This window comes from Brachyistius frenatus, unplaced genomic scaffold (genome assembly GCF_029030835.1).
Source record: "Brachyistius frenatus isolate BFR_SWC_R1_liver_20210118 unplaced genomic scaffold, ASM2903083v1 Contig_140, whole genome shotgun sequence".
Classification (NCBI taxonomy): domain Eukaryota; kingdom Metazoa; phylum Chordata; class Actinopteri; family Embiotocidae; genus Brachyistius; species Brachyistius frenatus.
In genome coordinates, this window is record NW_027210739.1 from 317,060 (window position 1) to 336,356 (window position 19,297).

General features: G+C 42.7%; 1 protein-coding gene across 1 annotated transcript in view; it reads left to right on the plus strand.

Annotated features, from left to right (window-relative positions):
* Window positions 1–19,297, plus strand: part of LOC138630742 (astrotactin-2-like) — a 231,177-nt gene that overhangs the window by 182,761 nt on the left and 29,119 nt on the right. Inside the window, exons 17-19 of the mRNA XM_069715244.1 lie at window positions 2,968–3,290; window positions 12,007–12,140; window positions 14,334–14,482. Coding sequence (XP_069571345.1) covers window positions 2,968–3,290; window positions 12,007–12,140; window positions 14,334–14,482 — 606 coding nt within the window. The remainder of the gene's footprint in view (window positions 1–2,967; window positions 3,291–12,006; window positions 12,141–14,333; window positions 14,483–19,297) is intronic.

Here is a 19,297-nt window from a genome sequence, read left to right on the forward strand (position 1 = left end):
TACCCAGAGGAACCACTAGATGTCAGAGTAACTCTATGAGAAGATGCTCATGCAGCACACTGACACAAAGTGAGTGTCGCTGCAAGTCCTTTTAGCAGACTTTCTGCTATTCTTTGGTAGGTAGGTTTATTAAACCTTCGGGTGATACTCTTACAATACCAAATTTATCATATTATAGTTAGTATATCGTATATATTATTAACTGGGTATATGTAAGGGCCTTGTAAAATCAGATATCTGCAGGATCTAGCAAAGTTATTTTACTAAAGCGATAATATCACCACCCATAGTACCCATATTGAACAACATCTGTGTTAAATTGATATAGAAAATACCTGACACTTTTGCTGTTGTTGTGTGGACAACATAACGACGGCCAAAGAGCACAATGTGTCTCTGATAAACAACCAGTCTACAAAGACATTTGAATTAACAAAGACAGTGCAAGGTCAATGGCTGGTAACTTCGCTCCATTTATCTTTTCACTGTGTTTGATGACGGCAAAGTATTGCATAATCATCACATTCATCACACAGCAAAGAGCTGTCTCGGTTCATAAAGAGGTAAAGTGATGGGCCACTCCTTTAGCTGCACGCAAATACATGTGGTATGATTCATCTTTTTCTTAATGTCTGTGAAGCGCGTCAGTGTCACCACTGCTCAAATTTGAGTGAAGCTGTACATTGCATGAACACAACTAGAAAAAAAATGCACACAGTGATCCCAGGAAAGTGTACATTGCTAGTTTACAAGTTTACAGTAAAGACACTTAAAGAAAACCAGATAAAACTATGAAAATCAGGGAAGCATTGAAAAAAATTAAACAAAAAGTAGGGAAAGCAAGATTTTGAAGAAATGCATTGGGCTATGTTTAACTTTCCTCACAAATACTTGATGGTGCCAAGTCCTTAATCAAATGCTTATTGTTTAGATAGATGTAAAAAGTTGTAATATGAGCTGAAAGGATTTCAAGAGGTTGAGAGTAAAGTAGACGGGCTACTGGAACAACCAAACTGAGCTACAGGGACTTATTGTGAGAGCTGGGTGACAACAGCTCTTTTCTGTGTCTGTGTTGCCTCAAGAAGTGAATGTAATTGGGCTCTTGGGCCACCCCTCGAGTCTGTTTACATACTGTAGCACATGAAGTTACCACCCACCCTTTCAACTGCCTGCTGGTGGCGGACACAGGCAGTAAGTCACAAAGACGTATATACATAAATACACTCGGTTCTTTTTCACATGCAAACTCTCACAAGAGGTCATAGCTGGTACTGAGGCCATAAGGGTCATGTCTTTAAAGTTCTCGCCTGGGAGTTTTGTTGACAACTTTCTCTACAACTTGGCTGCTTATTCTCACCTACAAGTGAGTTACTAAAAAGTAACTTTACTTTTACTATTTCCTTTCTATTTTCTGAATTATATGCAACATTCATGTTCTGTAATCACATGATTTCTGCTCATTAGACTGTCTGTGGTACGTCATAAACCCTTTTTGCAGCTTTGACTTAGATACAGTATTGACAGTAGTTCCTATTTTGTTATTACAGATAACTATTAACTAATTGGTCTATATCACTTGGTCTGAAATTGAAATTGTTGTTAAAATATCACACAAATATGATTTATTTAAAAAAAAAAAAAAAAAAGCAAATCAACAGCCCTTGAAAACATCTCAACCTGTATTAATTCTACAGCGTGTTTTTGTGTTTTAATACTTAAGGCTGCACCAGCTTTTTTGTGTCTCAGATGAATTTATTTAAAATTATGAATAAGAAATGCGTCCATGTAAAACTGACATACAGACACAATTAGACGTGTTTCTTTCTTTCTCTTACACAAACACATGTTAATGCACTGTATGTTGTCCTTTTGCTCTTGAGAATAGTTCTATTAGAGTGATTTCACTGTGATTAAAACTGTCAGCAGGAAATAAGTCCTTTAAAATATTAACCCTAATTATTCTCAATTAGCCCACCTTGAACTGTGTCAAGGGCTTTTCCTGTTGTCTTGATTTTTTTTTTCTTGGTCTGTGTGCACTCGTAAGCTCATTGATCCGCCCATGTGTCTCTGTATATATAAGTGGGGGGTTTGTGATAGTCACTCAAATTTGCACAATGGTGTAAACCGGGACTGATGGTGTGATGTATCACGTCTCAACGTTGCATCATAAGCCCAATTTCTTGTCACCGGGAAGAATCCCCTTATCGCTCATTTGTATCTTCTGTTCTTGTAAAGCAAATGAACACAAAGGCGCATCTGCCTCACCAGCACAGATGGCAGATACGCTCCACGGTAACATGTGGCCTGATGTGTCCTCCAATTCAAACACTCAACACCCGAGTAGCAATCTCTGCTGTTTCTGCTCCTCCCCCTGCTTCTGTCGCTGCCTCTTCTTTACCTTTACGCATTGGTGTGTTATTTTCTCGCTCAAAAAGTAAATGAGGAAAAAAATAACCCCCCAACTCCGGTGAGAACATCAAACAGTGGTAATTGACACTCAGGAGAAGAAACCAGTCACACCCCCTCCTCCCTCCCTCAACCCCAGACCCCCTCCCCCTGACCCTCCACCCCCCTGAACTCCCCCAACCCTGACCCCCCTCACATTCTCCCTTTGTCTATGAAAGCTGATGGCAGTGAGGGATTAGTTGTTATTTTTTGTTTTTTTGTGGGTTTTTTTTTTTTTACCCTGGCCAGCAAATCCAGATGCTGATGTGCTATAGAACTGAGGGACTGTGAATCTTTAAATTGATATTAAAGAGTAAAGACAGGAGCGTTAAATAAACGGGACTATTTTTATAATAAGGAAAGTGTACGTACTGTATAAAAGTGTAAGAAAGTGTTGTGGCAACCCTCTACCACCCCACCACCTCTAAAATGAATGAAAATGATTGTTGTTGTCAACTGTTTGTCTTTATCTCCATCACCTGTGACCCATGCCGTCCCTTTCTCTTCTGGCTACCCCCCCAGAGGCAACAGACCAGGGAGTTGGCGGAGGTGGGCGGCGTGAGCTGAAGTCAGTCCCCTTCATCAGCTACCTGTCGGCGCTGCAGAAGAGCCAGCTGTTGTCTGATGACATGGTGAATGGCGTGGAGATCCGCTGTGAGGAAAAGGGCAGCTGTCCAGCTGGCTGCCACCTGTGCCACCACCAGGCCATGATAGGAGGAGTGTCAGGGAGAGGCCGCAGTGGTAGTGGCAGGAGTGGAGAGCAGCCTCCCCCCATCCCCGTTCTGCTGGAAGTCAGCCGCGTCGTGCCCCTTTACAGCCTGGTCCAAGACAACGTCACCAAAGAGGTGAGAAAGCAGCATGGGAGTAGGAAACTGTGTGTGTGTGTGTGTGTGTGTGTGTGTGTGTGTGTGTGTGTGTGTGTGTGTGTGTGTGTGTGTGTGTGTGTGTGTGTGTGTGTGTGTGTGTGTGTGTGTGTGTGTGTGTGAGAATGGAGAGTGACAGGCTCAGAAAGTGACCATAGAACCAGAGAATGGCAAAGACAAACATATCAAGAGATGTGATGCATAAAATTAAAAAATTTAAAAAAAAAAATCCAGTTATAAACTTTTATCACTTCTTTATGACATCAAATGCCTTTTTGAGTAAAAAAACAACAACAACTATATTATATGACTGAATGCTGGATTTATTTTTAATTTTAACATACTATGAATGAAAATAATCTGTGCCAATTGATTAACCTCTGCAAACACATTTATTACAAATGTATTACAAGTTTGAGGTAAATTAAAACATATGTTGTGCTGACCATGTGACCAAAGCTGCAACTTTAAACTCTGCAAGTTTAGATAAATTATTTTGTATGTTTTCCTTAGAGCCAATCTAATGCCATGTGATGGTGGCGTAATCCTTTCTAACTGTATATCCTCGTCCTCTGAAGCATTTAACAGATGCAGTTGCTACAATTCCCCTCTAGGTGGCATTAGTTGGTTACCTTCGACCACTGGAAATGAGCACTGTAATACAGAGGGCATAAAAAAGATGACATCATGGTTTTCTCTTGTGGGGTAGGCGATGTGTATATCTGTGAGATACATATAGTGTGTCTGTATCTAAACAAGCGTACACAACTGAATGTAACATCGGGTTAATGGCCACATGCTGTGATTATGATTCATCCTGTATGACGAGTATTCAGATCTTCTTGCAGTGAAAGTTAATCATATCAGATTTCTTTTCCATAAGCTAATTTCACAGAGGGGCTCTGGCTTCACTTGACATTTACTTGACCAGATTTAGCTCTGTTTGGGCATCATCTTGACATTGTCTCGCTACCTGGCATCTCGTGCGTGTGCGCTCTGCACGTGCGTGGAAGCAAACACGGAGGTGTTTGCAGGTGACTCACGCCCACTACACACATATGCGTACATACACACCATAGGGAGCAGTCTGGTTCACGCTAATCAATCATCTAGTTACCTTAGCTTCTGAAAATACACACATATATATATATATATATATATATATATATCACACACACACACACACACACACACACACACACACACACACACACACACACACACACACACACACACACACACACACACACACACAATATAGCCCCCTGTACGTGCCTCCCATAACAAGCACCTCAGTCCCAAAGAAAAGAAGGCACAATCAATAGCAGACAGCCCCTGGTGGGCCTCATCAATACCTAAACGCCTCGCTATCCATCCTTCTCTCTCCCTCTACCCACCCGGGGTCTTCTGGGGATGTAGAGTGAGATGTATGAGGAGGAGGAAAAGGGGTAGACTGCAGTGGATCGCTCTGGCAAGCCCTTCTGATGTAGCTTGAGGCAGGATTATTAGCTTCTTATTGATGTCATCGACCTCTCGGGAGGGAGGGGAGTCCATCACTCTGCTCCTCTTTTCCTCGCTCTCTCTTCGTCTCTTGGCCACAGCTGCCGCGAGTCAGAATGGCACATACGTATATTTCATTAAAGACGAGCGACAACCTGCCCCTCCACACACACACACACACACACACACACACACACACACACACACACACACACACACACACACACACACACACACACACACACACACACACACACACACACACACACACACACACACACACAACCACTCCCTCCCTCGCCCTGTATCTTTATGTGTGTGTCTGTCTAACACACACACAATTTTGCTTGAGACTCTCTTTCTACTTGGCTGGGTCTATCAGGAAAGACAGCTGCCATGTTGCAAAAGCTTTCTCAGGGATGAGGTCCTTTTTCTTTTACCCTAAACCCACGGAAGCAATCAAAATAGAGGCTTAGTTGTCCAGTTTATGATTAGGTGGACTGAGATTGTATCTACAGTGCATGTGTGTACTTATTTGGCTGTGTATGCCCACTGCCTGGCTTCAATGGACCTGTCACTCTTTCTTTGGCCCTCTCCTTTCTCAGCTACCTGCATTTTTCAGTGTCGCCCTCTGGCTGCCTGCCTGTTTGACAGGATATGGGATTTGATCACAATGTGAAATGACTCTATCCTACCACCACCAGAACTGAAAAGAAACAGATCTAAACGGTATATTAGATGAGTGCATCTGCCTTCTTCTCTGCTTTCTCTGTCTGGCTCTGACAAAGAGGAGAATAGGGTATGAAGTATTTCTTTGTATATGTGCCAAATACTGATATTAGCATAGTTGAGGTTTTAGGGTGAATTTATACCCGGACGACTGATCCTATTTGTCAATACCGGATTAATTACCTGAGTAATAACTAAAGATTTTAGTTTGGTGCTCTGAGTCATAGAAAAAGAGTAAAGAAATGTCTAACTTACCTCTTATGGTTTCTATCCAAACAGTTTGGTTTGAATTGTACTGATTTGTAAGGTATATTTGCCCCAACCCACTTGAGTGCACGTGAACAACATTGAAAAGTCACATTTACAAAAATTCAGCAGGAGCATCTAAAGCTAAAATTTGATGTATCAATGTATTGTACATTTAACCCTAAATCCCACCCCGATAATACATGAACTACCTGCAAACTATAAATACTCGGGGCATGTGAGATTTTTTTTTTTTAAACTGACCCATTAGTTTAATGGTTCACATAGATATTTTAAATGCATCAGTGTTGTTTGGTTTATTATCTGCCCTGCAATATAAACTAAACTTAATGAAATATAGGAACTTGTGTAGATAATTGTCTAAAAACATGCTTATGCATTGATCTAATGCATGTACAGGTAAATCTGTACGTCCTTCACTGTCTCTACTCTTCTGCAAGACATGCAGTGATTATGTTCTGCATCTAGAAGGATAAGTTTGAGGTTCACTCTCACTCAAGATGCCCTGTTCTCTGACTTGGCTTGATTTAAACCTGGTCTTGACTTGAATTTGACTGGAACCAGACTTGGAATTGAACTGGACCTGACTAAGGTGGTCTTACTTACAGGCCCGATGCATATATTTGACTACACATACACATGCACAGACAGACTCCCACAGACGGTTTCAGTGCCAGAGAAAAATATCTCAGTGGATAAATAAATAAGCTTGCGCCCGCGGTGCTTGCCAGTAGTCCTATGTCCTGTGTTGCTCTGACTGAATTATGGCAAACCTTTTGAACAAATTGGTTGTGAGTCTAATGGGTCAGAATGCTCTATATCTTGCAGAGTGGTCACTGTCATGCTCTCACCATAACCCTGTGCTGCAGGGGTGTGTCTCCAACATTTCCACTGAGGTAGATGGAAGGTGGCCAGTTCAGGTTCATGAAAGAGGTAGTAGCATTAAGAACAAGAGCAGGGTAGCTATAGGGAGCAAGATACTTACAGTTCAGACAGTTCGTGTGGGAGAAAGAGCCCTTTTAAGACTTTAGCCCAAGGTTCAGGCACAAAAAAGTAATTGAACAGCTACACATCAAGTTAAGAAAACATCCTATTTCATTTTTGATGGTAGATACTTCACTGTCAATGGTTGCTTGAGGTCCTCAACCGAGAAACAAAGCCATCATCATCCCTAGTAATGCTGTTCCGGGCCTTCACTGCAGCCACCTTCATCTCTTGCTTGTGGTGAAGTCTCTTGTCTTTAGTCTGGTCTTCAGCAGGTAGAAGGCAGCTAAGCTGGACTGAGATAAAGTGACCGGCTCAGCCAGTCAAAGGGCTGTTGGGTCATTGTCCTGCTGAATGATGAAATGTCGTCCGATGTGTTTTGACACATTCGGCCAACTCCGAATGCTCCTGCATACCTCTGCGCTGATCCTGTTGCTCCCACTGGCTGTAGAATCATCAATAAATGCCATCGGTTCCATCGGTAGTCCCACATGCCGAAGCCATAACAGAACCACTGCCAAGTGTGACGGATGAGGTTGTGGGTCATGAGCTGCTCCCTTGCGCTCACTTTGATGAAGGCTGTTTTTGTTGTTGTTTCATCAGTGTTTCTAATTTTTCTCAGCATTTGAATGCTCTGACGAGCTTCAACCTGGTCTTTCTGGTTTTGATGCTCACCAGGGCTTTGGATCTTTTGCAGAATCCTCTAAGGTTACGGTCAAAAGGTCGGCTCTTGATCGTTGACGAGCAAACGTGTACTGAACACTTTCCTTCTGGAGAGCATTCTTGACTGGCTGTTCAGAGCAGGAGTTTCTTCACCATGCAATAGATTTTTCGGTTTACCACAACACTTGTGCTCCTGGATCTACCGGGTCATTTGACATTTTCTACTTGTGTGCAAACCAAATGGACCAAACTACGGATTTCTGCACACCAACTACCTTTGATACATTTGAAAAATTTGTGTCATCGAAAAGCCTAATTATTAAGTTTCTCACTTACTTCTTGTTACTTTATATTGACATACATCTTCACCTCAATTTAAATGGCAACAACTCGCCATCAACTCAGAGTCACCTGTGAGCACTGTGTGGTAACAGCTGTATCTCACACATTCATTTCAATATTGATATAAGCTAAACCTGAGAATTGCCACTTTAATCTTATTATTATTATTATTATTATTATTATTTTAATAGCATGTAAAATAGTATTGAGCCTGAAGTGTAAAAACTGTAACTGCTCAAAAACACAATAGTACATAGTGAAAATAGCAAGTTTCCTGTTAGTTGGCGACCAGCATTTTCCCATTCAAATTATAAATATGACAATTGAAAAAGCAGCACCGCCCCAAGTGCTGCTGTTAAATTAAGGTATTTATCTGCCACACGGCTTAATGCAGCAGGTCTCACAGTCTAATGCACATTTTGATTCCAGGAACACCAATTCAGTTCAGAGGAGAGTGCATGCTCCTTTAGGTCATTAAGCAGATTTATATAAGCTGCTTTTTGGGGTCAGTATATATTATGTTCTTATCAACACCCACAAAGCATTAATTACATCTGCAGCAGTACCGACTTGTCCTTTATGCTACAGACAAAACCGTTAACTGCCAAATTGACAAACCTTTCTTTCCTATCAGAAAGCAAGACCCAACTCAATCACACAGCAAAATATTTTTTTGTTTTAGTTTTGAATTATCCCTCTTCTCTGTTTGCCTTTTAAAAAAACAAAAATGTAGAGCTATTTTGTTGTTTTGAAACACAAACTACGATAGCGGACTAACCATCAATTTACTTGGCGTTGCAGGGCAGATGTGGTTAGAACACCCTGAGACAGAGTTGGCACACCAAACACCTCCTCCTAAATGTGACATGGCAATCCCCCATCAAACTCTGGGTGAACCAACCCTCGAGCCGCCCCTGGTGTCCCATTTCCTGGAAGTACTACTTCTGATAAGGTTCTTAGAAGCAGCCCATTGGTTCCTTTGTTAACGCCGTTAGCTTTGAATGATTGGAAAGGCCACATAAATGCGTTTGATGCGCATGCGCACACACACACACACTCACACAATCACACACACACACACACACACACTCTTAGGACACCGTGATGGTGTGCTGTGTGTGCTGACTTAGATTCTTTACCACCACTGGTGATTATCTTATAAATCAATACTGCGGGCCAGCTGGCCAGTGTTTATGTGTATTAGCCTTTGAATACGGACAGTAATATGGTCAGCATAGACTAGACAAACAGATTAATACGTTAAAGAGGTCACAATGCTTGCCTTCTTGTAAGTCACGACAGGCTTCGACGAAAGTGAAACGTCCAAATTGTGTTTTGGTGCCACTGAGTCTGCCGGGTCTAAATGACGTCAAGGCTTGGAATTTGTGGCCGGAGTTGTTGCTGATGCTCAGTGGCCTTGCTGCTCACTGGTCTTGTCTTCCACTCAAAGCCGGGAGTGATTACATTTCAGCTCAGTTCGTGCAGTATCGATAAGGTCAGTGGCGACGATTTGTGGCACATTTGTGAAACGGTAGAACCATGTGTTATTGTAACAGAAGGAGCATCCATCACCACATCCTGAAAGCCAATATGGCACGACTGGATCAAAACTGTCCTACACAGTTACAAGTTAAAGCTCAGATGGCACCTTGTATGTCAAAACACTGGCTTTCCTAATATGAAGCAACATGGATAAGGTTTGTGTCTTGCCCCTATCTGGTCAACACAGAATCAATATGGATCTGTAGCGTTCTGGGAAATGCTTGATCTGTGGTCAATCAATAATGTATAGAATAACCTCCTCTTGTCAATTGCGACTTTTCTAGTAACGGCACTGAACATCGAATTACTGTTTGTTCATCTCACGAAAAGATTCCCCTTCCTGACCTAAACCTTTTTCTTTTTTTTTCACTCTTACGCTCAAGGACATTATTACCGTCCTCACCACCACACGCTTCACATATTATCACTTCACATGTATTGGCTAACTCTCACTTTTCTTGCTTTCTCGTAAATCCTCATCTCTGTTTTACCTCCTGTGCCCCCCTCCTCCCCTTTCCTCCCCCCACCTCATTCCCTAAACCACAATTAGATTCCCTGTTTACCCAGTGGAGACTGGCTTGCATTACTCTTCAAACATAAACACGGTGGTAATCGCTTTGTCTGTTTTTCACATGTGCAGCCATGCAATCAAGCGCACAGACCCATATGTTTTTTTTTTCTGGGAATCTGGTGGTGGTAAACGCACGGCGGTCCTGTGGTCTTTCTCTCGTCTCCCCCTGGTATCAGAGGTCATTTCTCATATTTGTCTAGCCTGCATGCGTGCAGAGACCTTGAGTCCAGGTTGTTCGTGTCCCTGTGGCCTGCTTCCCAGAGGTATCACACGAGGTGGCAAGACTCCTGCTGCTGTTGTTTTCTGGCAGCAGTTAGCCACATGGGTTCAAGCGAGGAGGGGGAAACGTAATAATCTTTTTGGTTTTTCCAGTTATTATATGGCCATGGATTACGTGCTTGCCCACCCCCTATAATAACTGCTCATTCAGCAGGCTCATTTAAAGGGGCTTATATTGGAAGATGTATAATGAGAAAGCCTTGACTGCTAACGGATCCATTCCCTAGTAAAATGGAGGAACGCTTTGAGACTTGAAGCTCTCCTTTTTCACACCTTTGGTTTTCTTTCTTCATCTTTTTACTGTCCTATTTTCGTCAGTCTCTCTAGCCTCACCCTCTTTTTTTTTCCCCTTACTCTTTCCTCTGCTGCTCATTTAGGTCACTTGCACTCTCAAGGTACTTTGCCTTGAGTGAACACAAGTGGTATTGGAAGAAGTCAGTTCCCATGAAAGTCTGTTGAGCCTCCTTTACAGCTAACAATGCAGTGTTGTGGAAATGCTAACATCAGCTTCTGAGTGCATATACCCTGACCCTCTTTTAGCCGGGCTGTCTGCCTTTCTGGTCAGGACTATGACCAAAGCCATCTCAGATGTCACTTCCACTAATCAACGCACTGCAGAGATCTTCTTTGGCATTTCTCCAATGAAATGAAACAGCCAACTGTGGAAATTAATTGGAGCTTGTGTGTGTGTGTACATTTGCGCATGTCCATGTGTAAATGCTGCACGTTGTCTTAAAGATGTGTGTGGTCTCATCGGTTGCTTTGCTGTCGCATAAGTGAATGTCATGGTGTAATGGAACGAAGGAGTGGCTCCTCTCTGCTTTTTGTTGGATGCCTGGTACCCGATGATAATGTTCCCGCACGGTTCCATTGTCCTATTTTCGTGACCATGATCAAGCACATCTCCAAAGTAGTCTGCATGAGGCAGCACTGGCAACCAGTTAGAGCACATAAAAAAACTGAGTGCTCCATTGATCCGTAGTGTGACAGGGGGAGCCAGAGTGCTAGCGAACTCCCTTGAACTCGCTCTCTATCATGCCTGTGGCTTTAGGGAAAGCCCTGACACTATACTTTATTGCTTTGACGGTTATATTGGCGTTTTGCTGCCTTTTAGAGGATGACTGAGCTTCTGCCTTTGATTTTTTTCTTTCACCCGTTAATGAAGTAGCACACGAAGATGTTAGGAGATGATGTCACCTCTTAATATCTCACTACCCGCCCCCTCCATCCCCTTCACAGTCAGACCGACAGCGACACTGACAGATCTCGCACACAAACAAACGCGTACAACGAGGGAGGTGGGGAGTGTCACTGCTTTCACACCTCCATCATAAAAGTCTCAGTGCATCTACGATATCACAGTGTAAGCTTGTCGATGTTAGTGAGATGTTCCGGTAATTGGTAACGGTCGGTATGAAAAGGTCACTGTGTGTGTGTGTGTGTGTGTGTGTGTGTGTGTGTGTGTGTGTGTGTGTGTGTGTGTGTGTGTGTGTGTGTGTGTGTGTGTACCTCTACTTCTATCTTTGTGAAACTGATTTTGAGTTCTGGATAGAACATTTCGGCCACCCATCACTCCTTTAAGGGGCTCCGAAGGTAAGGCTGCAGTTTGATATGTTTGCATCTGCAGTTAATTTTAGGAGAGAGTCAAAAGGATATGAATACAGTCAGTGCAAAGTCATCATATGGACGGATGTATGGCTGCATGTGGGATGTGGAGAAGGAGAAGTTGGGCGGGGTGGAGGTGGGGTGTAAGCGTTTGATGGACAGGAAGCACAAGCTCCAAGAGATAATTGCATTTCTCTCACCTGTTACCCTTTACAGGCCTTCAAGAGCGCCACAATGAGCTCATACTGGTGTGCTGGAAAGGGCGATGTCATTGATAACTGGTGTCGCTGTGACCTGAGTGCCTTCAGCAAAGATGGCCTGCCTAACTGCAGTCCCCTCCGGCAGCCAATGTAAGTGTGAGGTGACACCATGTCACCTAGGAATTCATACACAAGAGAGGTTTCATGGATGCATGCACCGATGCACTGCAGGGACACTCGCATATGCACATGGATGTGCACACACACACACACACACACACACACACACACACACACACACACACACACACACACACACACACACACACACACACACACACACACACACACACACACACACACACACACACACACACTTGGCTCTACTGACTCCTGGGGCACTTGAGAAAGTTGTAGACACAAGCACAGTCCCTGAAGTTCTAATAACTGTCAGTCGGCCCTTACACTCCTCTGAAAAGAACATGCTCTCATATCAAGGTGTCCTAATAATACTCCTGAGACTCTGATGACTCATCCACCGCAGCAATTTTTGGTTTGAGAACAGGAAGTTCAGCGAAAGCATTTATTGTAAGAATGAAAATTAAATTTGCGTATTAGATGGATTACACTGTAAATGCTGTTAGATATGATACATACGTGTATATAAACTGTTTATAGGAGTATGTGGACACAATAGATATAATAATAATAGACATAGGCCGCACATATCGGCACCACTAATATAGCCTAGCTCGAATAGACGATATGGCGTCCCAACACATGATGACATTTTCACCCATTGAGGGACTTTCTGCAGGGTTCTGCCCACATTATAAACCATTACCAAATTTTTAGTTTTAGCCTATTCTTGCTTCATAAATGTCAAGATGTCCGCATCATGTTGGGTGCAATGCTCGAACACATTTCATGGCAAAAATGCTTGAAATTGTAAGCAAGCATTTTTTCCAATTTGTTGATGCTAGCCCAATTAAATTGTAAGAATGAAATCTGTACCTTTCTGCACATTCAAAGAAGACCCAAGACAATTCTACATCAAGTATCAGGTTCATGATTTTCTTTATCTTGTTGTTGGTATGACGTGATAACGCCATCGCTTGTGTCACAAAGTGACATGAACCCAATTAATAAAATGAAATGTTAGAAGGTCAGAAGGCATTATCGCCAGACCAACAGACTCCAACAGACGAATACGTTGTAGATCAAATATATGTGTATTAATTAAAAGCATTGTATATTTAGAAACAGTAGATGCGTACTTAGGCTGGACTTTTCTTATCTACAAATTGTATTTCTCGAGAGTTTCAGCTGGATTAAACTGCTGACAACATCACTTATTTAAAGGTTTGCAATTGTCATATACATTTTCTCACCTTCCGTGTTTTTTGGCCGATACAGAGTATGAACAGGAGCTCTTGTCTGGCTGAGCCAGTTGAGAACATGCACACCTCCATTGCTTTGAGCTGACTGACTCCCTGCTAGCTCAAGAAAATAATGTACCAATTCAGCTCTTTTCCACATTTCAAATTTTACTTGATAACAGATGGAAACTCAGAAAACTCCATCTGCTGCTAAAGACCATGTTATATGGTTAAGACATCTGGGACATATGCATTAAAACCAGGGACAAATTACAGATTATGCTGCACAAGTATTGAACCGGTGGTTTGAGATGCACACACCTTATGCCTTTTTTCATATATTTTTTTAGTGGATTGTGATTAATTAGAGAGGAAGGCTGCGGTGCCACAATAAAAGCTTTGGTAAAACTTTTCCTGGACACATGCCCTGGCATAAATGGACCAGTGAAGAAGCACTGCAGCAGCCAAATCTCCAACTTTTTTCAGTGTCAGGCACATCCTAACCTGTAGTACTTATTGTTATTGTCTGAGGATGAAACTGAGCGCCATGTTTTTAATGAAACAGGAATATCCTACCTCTCTCATGCCATTGTCACAGACACAGCTGGAGGGCAGGAAAAATGGAAATGTCCTTCTTTTATCTCTTTTGAGGGATTAAAGAGATAAAACTACACAGGGAACACTGCTGGAGAACATGTGGCGTTGGAATGCTGTGTTGTCCGAAGTCACTGTTCGCCAGCCTGTTGTCGAGTGTGATATAAGCAGAGGTGTGTCACTTTCTACTCTTAACGCAATAATGACCACGTGGGATTCCTACTTATCCGTTATAGATTTAGGTCTACACTTGAACCATAGATCATGCGCACATACAATTCAATTTGAACAGCCTGGTGAGGGAAACAAACGTTGTCCTTATTCTTCCGTTTGCCATATGTTGAGCTTCTCTGTGTGTGTGCTCCATCAGTTTGCGCCTCGCCCCTTACCTGGAGCCCTCAAGCACAATGGTGGCCCTGGAGTGGATGGATGTGGAGCCTCTGATTGGCTGCAAAATTTCTGACTACATCGTCCAGCATAAGCGAGTGGAGGATCCCTCAGAGGCTGAGGTCTACACAGGTAGGGAGGCTTATTTTCTGTGTTGTTGAACTTTCTCCTCTGTGTCATAATCAAATGTTGCTGTTTTTTTTTTTAAACGTACAAACATACAAATACTTACACTGATTATTCCAAAAGCTGAGAATGATAATATCATTCTCAGCTTTTGGAATAATCAGTGTTCTCTCTACCAGCCACAGATGTAAAAATCTAAACAGACTCTAACTTTGTCTTGGGACATCTGAGATCAGATTGCGATTGCAGAAAAAACAATTACCTACATCAGGTGATGCACTGCTGGGAATTGGACGATGAGTCATGCTTTAGGTCCAGATGGAATTAGAGAATTCGCTTTCAAAATGGTGACGAGCAGATGAATATGAAAATAATGAGAGCAGAAATTAGAGTTACATGCCATTTATAAATAAAAGAATAAAGATGAGTTGATGAGAAGACTCAAAATGAGAGGAGTTGAAGTTACATTTAGAGCAAATGAGGTTGAAGTATTGGTCTGGTTCCAGCACAGAAGTCGGGGCTCAGATTGAGGATGGGAGAGGATGACGTAAGGCAATATATTAAGCACCATAAATGGTGCTGACCATTGCGCTGTGGGGCGAGGGGTATGGTAATACTTGTGATGAGAGGCTGGGGTGAGTCAGAGGAAAGGGCAAGATTTAATAATATTGGAGAAATGAGGTGGTCTGGAAGAAGCTGGCTTTAAACATTGGGAAGTATGGACAGGCCATCCATCACCCCTGGGAGGAGTGCTGATGAAGTGTGGGCACCAGTGAGCAAAGAGAGGGTACAGACAGCTAGACACAGGCATGCTGGCAGAGGTGAGGTAGGAAGGGGCAGATGGTGTGGGTGACTCACTTTGCTATGTGCCAGTCACCGCTATAAATCCCGTCGTAACAGAGTGTAACACTGATTAAAAGTCATTGTCTTCATCTTTTGTCTTTTTCGTCTGTAACTTTTAATCTCTAATTACTATCTGCTTGTGAGAGGTAGGTAATGTTAATCGGCAGGCTGTCGGCCCCCGATCAATGAAAACATCATTTTGAACTGCATGCATCTGGGTCTGGGTGGCTCTCATTTTAACTGCAAATACTAAAAACTGCAGAGACTCAAAACCTTCATTGTTCTCCAAAACGGGGGCTTGGAAGGGATTGCAGGGGCAGATTTATGAAATAATTGCTGCCTCTTAAAATGATGAGATCTTGTTCTCTGGACTCAGCAAATAAAAGGGCATAATGTTTGAGAAGTATCATTTTCTCACACTTACTCTGACTTATTGTGAAATTATTGGATTTGTATTCCCGAGCACTGAACTCAAGAACCATCTCTGGAGGACTTTTACAGGAAACTGAAGTATGTGGGCTGAAACCAAAAGCTGAGATAAATAAAAAGTTCCAGTTTAGCCTTGCACCATGCACCTTGTGTACACAAACTAATAAACTCCAGAGTAACATGCTCTCAAGCTCTGCCATTCCTCAATGTTTTTTTTCTTCTTCTCTCAGCTCCTCTAGTCTTTCACAGACAGATATAACGTACGTACACAGATTCCACGTTGGAAGCTGCCAGTGAAACCAGCTCTCCAAGGTTGGCCACAGAGAAGCTCTAATGGAGCAGTTTGGGGATAAACAGTTTGCTCGAGGGCATCTTGGTGGTTTTCTGGAAAGCAAGTGTTTCTCCCTCATTTTCCCTGTTCATATTTTCCAAGACTGTGTGATGATTTGGCCCAGTGAGCTTGTAGTCAAGCCTTCTTCTCCAACATCTAAGGGTGGGTACACACTAAAGGATTATTCGGCTGAATTACAGTTAAACCATATTTGACAATTGTAGGGAAAAATCCTGATCCAAAGCTTAAGTCAGGGATGATAGTTGGCGGCATCGGGCAGTGTGAGGTGAGATTCAGTTTTCAAGTGTGAAAGAGGGAATATTAGGGAAGACAAGACTGTTGCAGTTTTGCAGTTAGTTGTGAAGCACAAAGATGTTTCACCAAGTTTCTAAGTGATCAAATTGCATCAGTTCAGCAATCCATTCTCAGCACACAACCACCAAATGTCAAATAAGAGATTGAGCCATGGAAACATGACTGACCTGACAGCAAATAACAGCTGAACTTGTTAAATAAAAGTACAAACAATCTTTTTTTTTTTCATATCTGATTGTTAAGAATTTCACTGACAATCAGTCATGGAAGAAAATCTCAGGTCCAGATATTTGGGCAGGATACTTCAAAAGAAGGGACAAAAAAAAGTTCAAAGAACAGTTATTGGACAGTACCGCTGAAAAAAGAAGGCAGATGAGACACAGATAAAGACGGTGTGGTACGGAGATGGGATTTTGACCGTTGCCAACATCATCAGTAGTAAGAGCAGCACCTGCTTGCAGGAGATGGGATTCAGCCGGCGCCGGCATCTACGGAAGCTGAGGCTGCATCTGCATCCATTGAAAGTTGAACCACTGCTTCAGGCTGGTGTCTGAGAGAGAGGAAAGATAGACAGCCACACACAGATAGCTCAGCCATGCTGAGTATGAGTCACACACCCAGAGCACACACATTCAGCCATGTGCACACTCACACAGATGGCAGACAGAGAGCGAGTGTGGAGATGCAGACACTTGGATGCAGCCGTCACTGGGTTCCCAAAGCCATGTTTCTATGTCAGTGTTGTCTAGACGAGGTTTGGAGAAGGGACTGTATCCCTCCATTGTTGAGGTTGGTCATAGGAGAGTAAATTGCTCTTCTCTCAATGCAAGAGGGGCTTGACTCGGATCTCGTGTTGGGAAAACACCGTGCGCTGCCTGGTGTTGTCCTGCTGTTACTGATTTTTACAGGGCTTTCCAAGCCATGTCGTTTACAACTGATTGCAGGTAAACCATTACTGGTGGTATGACACCACTTGAAGCTGTGTCAATGCACACATGGAATATAAAAATCTAATTCAAGTGACATCCGAATGCCTAAGTTCAGAAGATTTACTGACTGTGTATGAATGTATCTTTGCTTATTCAATGGATGTACATCTTGAGAATTCCCCAGCAACATCAACAGATTAAGACTTATTCTAGAAAATTCATCACATCAGTTGGAATTTGTAGGGATAACTTGTTTCTGTCATTGCTCCAGTCATCACTGAAGATGAGGAGCTGTTTCTGTTTTTGAAATGCACTTTTTCCACAAGCTGGGTGATAGTTAAAAAGCTGATTCGAGTGACGTAATGTGCCACCCTTTTGGCTCAGGTTTTTCATCCGTAACAACTTCCTGCATGAATGGATGCAATCACGGAGTCCTTGAAAATCTTCACATTGAAAGCTATCTGCTGCTAATATCCATAAATGTTGCTTATGTGACTCCCTCTTGCTTGGTGATGTGAAATGATATTACACCTCTGCTCATAACTGCTAATAGGGATCTGTGCTTAGCGGAAATCAAAGTCAAAGTTTGTATGTTGTTTGGAAGTATCTTATGTAGATGTAGATATACGGTGTGATCAAAAAGTTCCGATACCGTTCCTGTTGCGCAGCACAGTAATGTGCATGAAGCCGAGGGGAAGCTATAACTTTTGTGAGTAAGAATTCCAAGTCACTCGATCAACATCAGCACCTGTGTTAAAAGCCTTTTTTTGACCCCTGTCAGGTGCACATTTGTGATTTCACCATGGACGTGAGCACATTAAGTTTTGTGTCAAACTCGGGATATTGACATCGGAGATCGTTGAAGTGCTTGAGAAGCCGATGGCCAGTGGCCAGTGGCATCACTGTTTCAGGAGGGGCAGAGCGTGACTGTCCAAGACTGAAGAGGGGGCATCCGGTCAGGAGCGCAACCAGGTGTTGTTGTTTTTTGACAACGGCAGGGTTGTTCACCATGAAAATTGTATGTGCACTCTCGGCTCAAGTTTCAGGTCAATGGGGAAAATGAAAATGTGGACGTAAAAAAAAAAAAAAAGAAGCCTGGAACTCAGGTGCTGATCTTCATCAAGTGACCTTACTTGAAGTACTTACTCACTGAAGTTATCGCCTCCACCTGCTTCGTGCACATTACTGCACTGCGCTGCGTTTGTGGCCTGCAGGAACAAATGTTAAACCTTTTGATTGCACCTTGTACACCCTCCATCATTACGGTGGGTGTTGTAAGGATCACGTCGGCTCTTCGACTACTTTTAATCCCTACTGGCGCGGCCTTCCCCTTAAACTGTTAATTCTTTGCTCATCTGGCTTACATCTGACTCTAAACACAAGCACATCTTTTTCTTTACTTTTTATCTCCTTTCTCTAAGTTCCTCTCTGTCCCCTCTCTCTTACCTTGTCTTGACCCTCTTTGTGTATTAGAAAGGCTTTAGAGGGATCAGCTTATTTTGTAGCATTACCCATTCCTCTCACATCTGCACAAGCCATCAGCAACAAGACCCCCTCTTCAATCCCCTCAGCTCAGCCAACTTATCAGTACTGTTTGAAAAAAAAGGTCATCATTTCTTGAGGTCTTCTCCCTGGTCCCTCACAAATCTTCCCTCTGAGGTCAACAGTAACTGGGGGATATAGTCGCTGCTTTGAAGTGCAAGGAGAGCAGCTCAGTTGTTGTTGATATATTTCTATGTTTATATGTACATGGTGCTCTACGAGCAGCGCTCAGTGCCCCACCCCCCACCACACAGGTCTGGTCCTGTACAGTAAAGCTCGGGACGGAGAATCATGACTATACGCAAACACCTGAAATATCGCCCAATTCTGGTTGTGGTGGTTTTCATGGCTATGTCAAGGTTATTTTATGCTATCTTGTTGTTTTCTTTCACTCAATACTCTGACATACTGTACACATGAATTGATATCAGT